Source organism: Triticum dicoccoides, chromosome 4A (assembly GCF_002162155.2).
Source record: "Triticum dicoccoides isolate Atlit2015 ecotype Zavitan chromosome 4A, WEW_v2.0, whole genome shotgun sequence".
In the NCBI taxonomy this organism is placed as follows: Eukaryota; Viridiplantae; Streptophyta; class Magnoliopsida; order Poales; family Poaceae; genus Triticum; species Triticum dicoccoides.
In genome coordinates this window covers 545,884,802-545,895,804 of record NC_041386.1, presented here as the reverse complement: position 1 = coordinate 545,895,804, position 11,003 = coordinate 545,884,802, and the positions used below count along the sequence as shown (strand labels likewise).

Here is an 11,003-nt window from a genome sequence, read left to right as displayed (position 1 = left end):
GTGATGATTTTTTTATTTGCCATATATGTATGAGTTTGATGATTCGATCATCGTCGGTGTTCCGGAAAGCCTATATATGGGCTTGGTCCGTCGTTCGATGATGATTTTTTTATTTGCCATATATGTATGAGTTTGATGACTCGATCATCGTCGGCGTTCCGGCAAGTATATATATGGGCTTGGTCCGTCGTTCGACGGTGATTTTCGATCACCGTCGGTGTTTCGGTAAGCCTATATATGGGCTTGGTCCGTCGTTCGACAGTGATGATTTTTTTATTTGCCATATATGTATGAGTTTAATGACTCGATCACCGTCGGCGTTCCGGCAAGCCTATATATGGGCTTGGTCCGTCGTTCGACGGTGATGTTACTGTTTTTTGGGGGATGAGGAATATTTTCAATCACGCGCACCTGTTTCGTGTTTCTCATATTCCCTTTTTTTATGCATCAAATTCAAATATTGAAATGCTTTTTTATTGTAGATACTATCTCTCGTTGCAGACTGCGTACTCATCTCTTCCACCTTGGTATAATATTTAATCTTGCATTTTCATGTACTATTCTTAACTTCCTGTAACTTCATACGTATACCGACATGCATATTTTCCTTGCATATAGATGGAGGAAGTCACGACACCATCTTCGTCTGAATCATGTAGAATGCCTTTATCACAGTTGGCCAAAAAACACCTATTTGAACCTGATACTAGTGAGCTAGCCAATCCAGTGATTACGAAGTTAGGCGTACCACACAGCCATCCTGAGCTTGGACCACGTGGATGGACGGCAGGGCCATCTTTCTCGGCTCGTTGTTATCAACCTCCTGCACCTGGGCCCAGACTTGATGAAGCTTCAACCCTTGGGACACATATGATATCCAAAGGTTTAGGCTGGGAGGATCATGAGGTTGAATACGCTCCAATGCCTCTTGGGTATCTTGAATGGGGTACTAATGTCTTGAAGAAATATCATACCCATCTGAAGGGGAGTGAGGAAGGTGTGGATTATGTCTATGGAGCCATTTATTGCTCTTTAGGCGACTATTCTGTCTCTCCTTCTCTTTTAAGGTCTTTATTGGAGAGATGGGATCCCAACACCAACACATTTTTGTTCTCGTCTGGCGAGCGTACAGTCACACTTCTTGATATGCATCAGATTGCGGGGTTGCCCCTTGATGGTGAACCTTATGAAGAATATGTTCCCCTAGCTGATGAGTTGGATCCTTCGACTCTTTTGTACCCCAACTTCTTGCCTCGGCTCCTAGAACTTTGGACCAAGCTTGCTGTGGGTGGCAAAGTAGGTTTCAAGGAATGGTCTAATTTCTTTCACAATAGTGGAGTAAACTCCTTTGCTACCAAGAGCTTAGAAGACCAGCGCGTGTACACCGCGGCTTTCCTTGCCATATGGCTTTGCCGCTACGTCATTGTTGGTGGTGGGCCATATATTCGCCCTGGGGTATTAGTGATGGCGGCATGGATTTCCCTAGGACGACGCGTCTCTTTGGGCCCACCTGCTCTTTGCTCCCTTTATTACTCACTTCAGCGGATTTGTACTCATCCAATTGGCCCCTCGTTCATACATAGGATTTGGCCGGTCCACTACCTTGTTGGATGGATGGGCGTATACCTCAAGAAACCCTATGGAAACAGAGCAAAAATGCCAAATTTCCCGAGCTCTAGAATTTTGGCGGTACAACCTAATATGGTGAACACCATGTTTAAGACGCCACGTCATTTTACTCCTAAAGAGGCACATTCTTTCCTCGATGATTCTAAGAATATTGTTTGGAACCCCTATTCTCTCACTATGGAAGGTGTGTTCAAACCCAAGAGGGCTTTCTTAATTTCTATTCGTCGAGGCATGCTGCCGTGGAGGCGTGGTACTATCACCGCCGATGTGTGTATAGCTGAACCATATCACCTAGATCGAGTGGCACGACAGTTTCATCTTGACCAAGTTGTACCCTTTTCTCCACTAGCGAGCCTGTATACTCAAGACAAAATTGGAATTGCCTATGCTTTTTGGTCACACCTATTATCCTTGGCCCCTGAAGAATTCCACTATTTTCCTGACGATGATCGAGTTGGGAACTCCTCTGTAGCATGGGCTAATTGGTGGGAAAAAAATTCTAAAGCCTTTCGCCGACATTCTGGACCAACTTTGCAATGGCAACATGACTGGGAAGACCCCTTATGATGTAAGGATAAAAAATAAGTGTGCACTACAACACAATATCAGGCCTCGCCCATTGTCTGATAAAGATTTTATGGTGGTGAGGAGAGTATCTATGGAGCACCGTGACCAGCATGTTCAGTCCCTGAGAAGGCAGAAACGCCTATTACAGATCAATGGAGACTGGTCCTCTATAATTATTTAAATGATGTTGTTGCTGCTCAACCGGTGAAGTCTAAAGAGGTGAGCTCAAACACATGTGTGTCCATATTTCATTATGTCTCACGTACTATTTAGTACTAACTTGAGTTCTCTTTTTGGTTTTTTTTGCAGCTACGGCGAGGTAATGTAATGAAACAGAATGCCATAGCTGGGTCCTCCTCCGCTCATCCGCTATCAGTGGATAATGATATCTCAGACACTGCCCCATCCGCTAGTGGAAAGAGACGTAGACAATCTACACCGCCTCATGTGGAACAGGAAGCAAGGCTGCCTTTGAAGAGTAAACTTGATTTCGCCCAAGCATCCAATTTTTCTGAACCAATAACATTGGATGGTCCGTTCTTAGATGTTGAATTCAGTAACTTTGTTAGTGATGAAGATTTTAGCCATGTTCTCACCGGAGAAAAGGACCATGGCCTTGGTGACCTCTTCGATTTATCCGTAGAGGATTGTACCTTTGGCGAGTGTGGCACAAGTCGTATACCCTCCAGCCCTGGTATGGCTGAAACTGTGCTCCCTACCCCTAGTGCTCTTGATTTCTTGTCAACTTTACCTGGTAGTTTATTTACTTATGCATTTATTTAATTGGCCGTATCTATGAACCATCATTATCATCAAATTTTCACGACTCTTCACTTATTTTTTTTAGGTTGCGAACAAGAAAGTTACCATTCGCAAGACCCTGTCATGACGGTTGTATCAAGGGAAGCGCACAGATGGACTGCAGCTTTGTCAAAGACACGTTTATAGATGCCACAAATATTGTGGTGAAACGAGCCCTCGAAGGACTGAACGACTCTACCCTTGGTGATCCCAAGCGACGCATCATGCTTGAGAGCGTTTCTCAGACGCTGCCCACGCAAGTACCTGAGGTAGCTAAGGTGCATGCCATGTTTGTCGGGCTTATTGACCTTTCCAAGAAATTGGAGGTTGGCCAAACTGAGTTCACAAAGGGATCCGAGCGAGATGAACATGCTGCTGCTGAAGTCGAGCTTAAGATTAAGTCCGGTCACGAAGTTTCCAAGGCTGCGATTGGGGACTTATCTAACCTAGACAAGAAGTGTGCTGAAATGGAGGTGCAGGAAGCAGCGCTTAAGGTGCAGCTTGAGGAGGCTACCGCCAGTTTGCAGAAGCTTAAACTAGAGAGGGAACAGCGCCGACAAGCACATAATGCTCATCAATCTGAACTGAAGGATTTGGTGAAGAGTCTACAGGACACCAACGCCGGCAAGCATACAAGGCTTGCTGAATTTGAACAAAAGACGGCAAAATTAAAGATTGAAGCAAGTCAGTTGTTGAACAGCCTGCAGAACTGGCGAGCTCCTTGAGATGGCCTAGACTTCCCTTAGTTTTTTTTTATTTAGCCGTTTCAATTTATCACTTCCCTTTGAATCATTTTAGGCTCAGTATTCAGTTTCACTTCAAATGTAGCAGTAATTTGTTTATTCACCTGGGAACTCCGAATTTTATGCATGATGTGCTAGTACGCCAGCTTTGACGTTGAAGCATCCTTATTTATTTACACTATTGTTGTGTATGGCCTGAAGCCTTATTTTTTATTCTATTTTTTTATATAAATGCATGTACGTACCATTTTTGTATGACGTTTAAGCTTATGATGAAGTCTGGAGCCTGCTTGATGTTTATATTTTTTTATTACCCTCTTTTTTTACGTCACAGTTTATACTCGTAAGTCATTGGAGTTTTTTTTGTGCCCCAGTTTATCTTGTAAGTCATTTTAACGATCGCCTTTACTTTATCTGGGTCAATTTGGATGCCATTCTTTGTGACCAAAAAACCAAGAAATTTTCCGGAGGAAACTCCGAACACACATTTCATGGGATTCATTTTCAAGTTATGTTCCCTCAGATGCTCGAAAACCATTGCAAGATGTTTCATATGGTCCTCTTCACGTTTTCATTTTACTACTATGTCATCTATATAACATTCAACAATTACATATAACAACTCATCTAAAACTATGGTCATGGCTCGCTGATATGTCGCCCCTGCATTTTTTAATCCAAATGGCATGACCTTATAACAGAATATGCCTTTGGGTGTCCTGAAAGCTGTTAGCTCTTCATCTTCTGGCGCCATTTTTATTTGATTATATCCAGAATATCCATCCATAAAAGAAAATATTTCATGATTCATGCTAGCATCAACGAGTATTTCAGATATAGGTATAGGAAAATCATCTTTAGGGCATGCTTTATTTAAGTCCCTAAAGTCTACACACACACGGATTTGACCATTTTTCTTTTTGACTGGTACAATATTGGAAAGCCACTTAGGATATTTGACTTCCCTAATGAATCCAACGGCTATGAGTTTGTCGACCTTAGCTTCTATCTTGGGGAGTAGCTCGGGTCAAAATCTCCTTTGTGTTTGTTTCACTAGGGGAACATCGTCTTGCACTGCAAGTCGATGCACCGCCACTTCCGGATCCAAGCCTGGCATTTCCTCATAAGTCCAGGCGAAGACATCTTTGTTCGCAGAAAGGAACTTATGATATTCCTCTTTCTTCTCTTTGGACAGACGTGCGCCAATAAAAATCGATCGCGGATCCTCGATTGTCCCAATATTTATTTCTTCCAAGTCATCAATAGTTGGATGATTACCATCCTCCATTTGTGGGGATGCCTCAGTTGGGTCTACAAATTCAGTCGAGGTCATGCCAACCTCATAGCCCAGCCCATGTGTCGAGGTCATGCAAACCTCATAGCTCAGCCCATGTCTTTTTTCTTTCAAAGGCTGGCCCTCATGTAGAGCTTCGAGTTGTTCTCGGGACAACGCCTTTTCAAATGGCGCTCGCTGCCCCCGGCCATCACACAACGACGGGCCAGTGAGAGTATCATATCCCATTCTCTGTGTCATATACAATACTCGGTTATCGTACAGAGAAATAGGAAATGACTCATCATCTTTATTTTCCAAGGTGATATGAACCACATTTTTATTTTTATTTTCACAATCATGTGACTTCTCTTTATTTTGCTTAATTTTATGTTGAACCAAAGGAGGTAAGAGCATAGGCATTTTGGTACCTCTTTTAACAGATGATTTATCGATGACACGGAATATTGGGTCACCCTCTTTCCTTTGGTCACTTGGTATATACTGATAAATCTTTCGGCCAGATGAGGATTATGTAGCATTTTTTACCATATTTGATTCAGGTACTACAGGCCTTGGCTTGTGTACTTTTTAAACAGGCTCAAAGTAGAATTTAGCATCGGCGTAAAAAGATTCAGCTACGGTGAATGGTCTCTTATCTATAAATATTCTTATTATTTCTCCATATTGCTCTTTGTACTTGACACACTGATGGAGTGTAGATGGCACAACCTGATTTTCATGCAACCATGGTCGGCCCAATAGTGCATTGTAAGATGTTGCTACATCAATCACATGGAATCTCACGTATATAGATAATGCTTTCATTTTTAGTACCAAGGAAATGGTACCCATGGCCTCTTGACCTGACTGGTTAAAGCCGTGAATGACCACATTTGACCGACTCAAATCCTTAGGGGAATATCCAATCCTTTTTAAAGTATGCAGAGGCAACAAATTTATGGCGGATCCATCATCTATCATTATGCGATTTGTTGCCAAGTCGTCAATCTCACCAAACATAAGAAGAGGTCTGTTATGCTTCTTTGCTCCTAATAACATGTCCTCATCCGTGAATGTAATATTTAACACATCATTTAATTAGGCTTCAGTCTGTGAGACTTCCACTCTATAATCTTCAGGAAATGACAATGCTGTAACTAGTGCCTTGTGTAAATCCGAGGAAAGAGACAAAGCATCATACACAGAAAGCATAGCTGATATTTTCTTCAAATGAGAGATTACATCATACTTGACCGACACCTTAGAAGGCGGGTCAATTGTCTCATTCTTAGTTACATCTTTGTTCCTAGGCTCCTTTCTAGGTGGAGGATGTGGGTCAGCTAACTGGCGACCTGATCTAAGGTGGACCTGATCCACTTCTGGTGCATCTTCTTCGGGGAAGTGGAGGGACTCGCTATCATCCTCAAACACACCTATAGTGAGAACGTTGAATTCTTCACCAGGCGGAACCTTCATGCGCTTCGCCAGATGCTGATATTTCTTTGGTACGAAGCGCAGAGGAGCGACATCTTCCATCACTTGGGGTAGTACATGGCGTTTTGGCCGCTGTTCCCTCCAGTCTTGGGGTTCTTGAGAAGCTGGTACACTGGGACATCCATCACGGCTGCAGGGAACGTGAGCCTCTCTTTTACGCTAACCCTGGGACGTGGTCCTATGGCCGAGGTACGGGAGGAAGCCTGAAGAGATAATTGGGTTAAATTCATATCCTGATGTAAAAATCATATCATCATAAGTTGGCCTCATATTTGAAGATGCGCAACTCACCGAGCTATCTTGAAGAGTGGCAACATTTGCTGTAGCCATCTTCTTTCCTTTCTTTAAGCTTTTGAGGAGATCAGTATCAATGGTCCCCTCATCGATCATGTTCTGTATGATATTCTTCACAACAAAGCAATCTTTGAGTGTATGGCCCAAAATGCGATGGTAGTGACAAAAAGTTGGGTCATGAAATTTTGAAGCTTCTTCTGGCCTTTTAGGCTTGGGAAGTTCTATAAGACTCAACTCCTTTAAACCATTAAAAAGGTCATCAATTTCTTCTACAGGAAAAGAATACTCCCTGTTTTGTCGCTCGCTGAGAGTTGGCCTCCTACTGACCTATGCATCTTGCTGCCCTTGATTCCCTATAGGTGCTCTTCTGGGCTGGGACTAAGGTTTTACCGTTGTTGTCTCCATGGCTTCTGCAGACTTGGGTTTCATCGACAACTTTTCACGCTGACCACCTTTGTCTATAGGCTTATTGAACGTCGTTTTTGTTCGACGAGCAACAAGCTGCATAAAATTTTCTATATCCATGGATTTTGAAGATAACTCTTCAAACGTGAGGGGCCTCACTCCTTGTAACTGGACAGCCACTTCTGAGCGGAGATTGTTCATGCACATGCGCACTGCTTCCGGCTCAGTGATTGGCTGTGGGCAATGAAGACTTAGGTTTCTTCGTCTATTTATGAAATCAGCCGTCCTCTCGTTGAACCCTTGTTCAGTTTGGGTCAACTCAGTTATGCCCACCGTCCTCTGTGTGCTATAAAACCTCTCGAGGAATGAGTTTTGCATTTGTTCCCACATTTTTATAAAGCTTGGAGGCAACTTGTTGTACCAAGTGAAGGTAGGCCTAGACAATGTCTGTACAAACTGCCTAAGGAGAAGTGCTCTGTTGTTAGCTGTATCCTGACAAGCAGCAAGAAAGTGTGCTATGTGCTCATGGGGAGATCCACTCCCGTTGAACTTACTAAACTGCGACTGCCTATAATTTGTTAGGAAAGGAACTAGGTCCACATCAGGTGGGTATGGCTTAACATACCCTGGCCGCATCGAGTATTGAGTTTGCATTAATTGCGACTTTACCCCTTCAGGGATCATTCTTTGGATCGCCTCAAGGTTAAGCCCTGCTCCTCCATGTTGGCTGCTAGCACTTGCGCCACCATCCCCTTCATTTCCTTTGCTCTGGTTATTGCTCATATGAATTCAAAGGGCTGCTAGCTCGTCTTCCTTTTGCTGAAGCGCTGCCGTAAGGTTGGCTAATTGCTCCTCAACGGGACGAGTTTCATTCGCAGCTAGGACTTGTTCTGTATGCTCTGCACCATGGTGAAGTTCTGTATCATTCTCAGAAGGGCAAGGAGTTCTATCTAATAGGGGATTGTGAGACCCCCCATTGCTTGACCCAAGTTCTTCATGATTTGAACCCTTCTGGCTCCGCGTCATGCGGCGAGGACCTTCTACAACAGTCTTACGTGCCTTCTTCCTCTTGAAGTGTATTGATACTGAGGAGGTCTCGCTACTATTGTCTGTCACCCCTTTGACACCAACTGGCATTGCATTGAATACTTCAAATGAGTTGCCTGAGACCTTCTTACGAGTTGGCCATGGAGCGAGAGTTCTGGTAGTCTTGTTTTCTGTACTTGCCATTTCTTTTGCCCCATTTCCTCCACTGACGTGGCTTGTTGATGGAGAATCTCTTCCTTGTATTCTGCTATACCCTGAATCAGCTCGTACTGCCATCTCTCTTTGTTTTAGGGAAGCCTGCTTTTTGCGTGCATGAGTAGCCTGCTTCACATACTCTTGTCGTCGTGGATTTGCCTTCACAAATTCTTCATATTCTGGCCACTTCGATAGAGTTTCTACACGCCGCATGATGGCGCCACCAACATTATCAGCAGAGATAGAGCATCCTGGAAGTATTTCCTTCAAAGCTTGGCAAACATTCTGTGTCATGACGGCATGGAAGCTAGCATGGCTCCCTCCGCGAATCCTCGCATTGCTCTTCCTTTCTCTATTTCTGATGGGATATGCCACTTGCTTCCGTTGTTGATTGGTCATGTTTGCATCATTTGCCACTGAGAAATCAAGCCATGCACGGTGAGCCCTCTGCCGTCGACGACGACGACGTGTTGGATTAACTAAGCCTTCAAATGATGGTCTTGGTGCTGGCACCGAGGAGGACAAAGGATCTGATATTGTAGCAGTTGGATCCATATGACCAGCTTGGAGGTCATCTGAAGTGACAAACACCCCCTGCCACTGGAGCGAGCGTCTATTGCTTGGCTCTCCTACTAGGCATGGTCCAATGGGATTATAGCCCATGGTGGGGATAAATTCAGGTGCATCAACACACAGTTGGTTTCTTGGACGAGCCGATCCTTCATGTGAGGAAGACTCAGTGTCCTCGGCCATTACACCCTTTCCTTTGTCCGCGGCGCAAGCCCTTTGTGTTGCCCCTACGTTGCTTGGGATAAGCTTATGGGAGCTTTCTCCTGACCCTTCGTGTGCGCCCACCCTAAGTTTTGAAGGTGTAAGGGGCACTGCGACTTTGGTCGATGTAGTTGAAGCAGATTGTCTTGGCGATGCCACCTTCAGTGATCCCGTCCGTTTTGCGAGAACGGGCCACTCTTCGGGTGTCATGCGAACAACATTTGCTGGTACCTCATGACTCATGACCTTGGTAGGTGACATCTTTGTGAAACCAGGAGGAACTGAAGTAGATGAAGAAGCTTCGCGTACATGCTGATCCTTAGATGCTCTTGCAGCTGCACGCATCCTTCTCTTTGCTGACTTTGTGAGAATAGGAGTAAACCCTTCCTTCAGTGCAGAAGAGACTTCCTTTTCTTCTGGCTTAGTTGGGGATGCAGCTGTCGTTTCCAAACTCTTGCTAATTGCAGCCACAAGCGGACCAATAGGCACATCTAGCCAGAGGTCGCCAAAGCGGAGAGTGACGAATTGCTGGACCTGTCCCTCCATACCTTCACAATAAAGAAAACCATATATTAGTTTTCTTCATCTATTTTTTTGTATATGCATACATAATGTTTTATGCTTTATGTACTATGGAAATTCATATGTTGCAATCCTATGTTGGAATTCGAAGATGAGGGGAGAAATATGTCCCACCGGGCGTGCCAGAATCTGATGACGGGAAAATGGCGGGCGTGAGACACGCGTCCACGTCATTGATACAGAGTTAATAATTTAATTACATAGATGCATACAATAAAAATATGATCAAACATTGCAGGTATTTTATTTCCAGAACTCTTACATTTACATAAAAATTCTGTTAATTACATCTCCGAAGAGAAAACCCCTGATTAAGAATTCCAACATATCTATTACATAAGATTGCAACACATTCCTATTACAATATGCTACAAGAAAATTCCTCCTCGCGGTCGTCAATGCACTCCTGCTTGGGTACTTGAAGTTTGCTTTCATGCAAGTACTTCTCCATAATTTCATGTTTGATATGTTGGAGTATATATTTTCCTAACATGTTTAATTGTGGTCAACCTCATTTATATGATGGTGCAGAATGAAGGTTGGTTTTGACTAGGCTTAGTTTTATCCTACGTTTGGCATATATGATATGTATATATTTTTCTTTGGGAATTTTATACGACATCTTTGGTTTTGGTGGCATGGATACATGTGACATGCCAATTTTAATAAGTTTTGCATCATCACATTACTACTATCACCGCGCGACATTGATATGGTGTCCGTGTGTAGCGTAATGGACTGAAGCTTTCTGACACAATTTTGATGCTTTTTATAGTGCATATGATATGTGCCATATTTTGTTGACTTTGACTTCACACGGTATCAAAACTAACCACGCGGTGCAATGATATGACACACACGAATAGCTTGACCCGAATGGAGTTTGTTTATGATATTTTTTATTTGTTTAAAGCCTATGTGGGCTACATGGAATATGCCTTATCATGTATTTTGCATGAATTTTGTATGCATATGTGGATGTGGAGTGAACTTATTTTTTATTGAGTTATGCTTTACCTGTATTACTACTAACACAGTGTGGCACTAAGATAATGCCCGCGTGCAGCATAACCAGGCAAAGGTTTGTGGAGCAATTATGGTGTTGCATGAGTCGTATGACATCTATCATTTTTGTTTATGTTTGTACCTCACATGGTATTAGCACTAACTCCATATAGCGTCATTTCATTGGCGCTAGT

The 11,003-nt window shown here is 43.4% G+C and overlaps 1 protein-coding gene across 1 annotated transcript in view; it reads left to right on the top strand.

The window, feature by feature from the left end:
- LOC119286668 overlaps positions 1-3,931 on the top strand; it is a 4,882-nt gene extending 951 nt beyond the window's left edge. The window contains exons 2-3 of the mRNA XM_037566091.1: positions 483-527; positions 3,044-3,931. Coding sequence (XP_037421988.1) covers positions 3,111-3,722 — 612 coding nt within the window. The 5' untranslated portion in view covers positions 483-527; positions 3,044-3,110 and the 3' untranslated portion in view covers positions 3,723-3,931. The remainder of the gene's footprint in view (positions 1-482; positions 528-3,043) is intronic.
- The last annotated feature ends 7,072 nt before the right edge of the window (positions 3,932-11,003 follow it).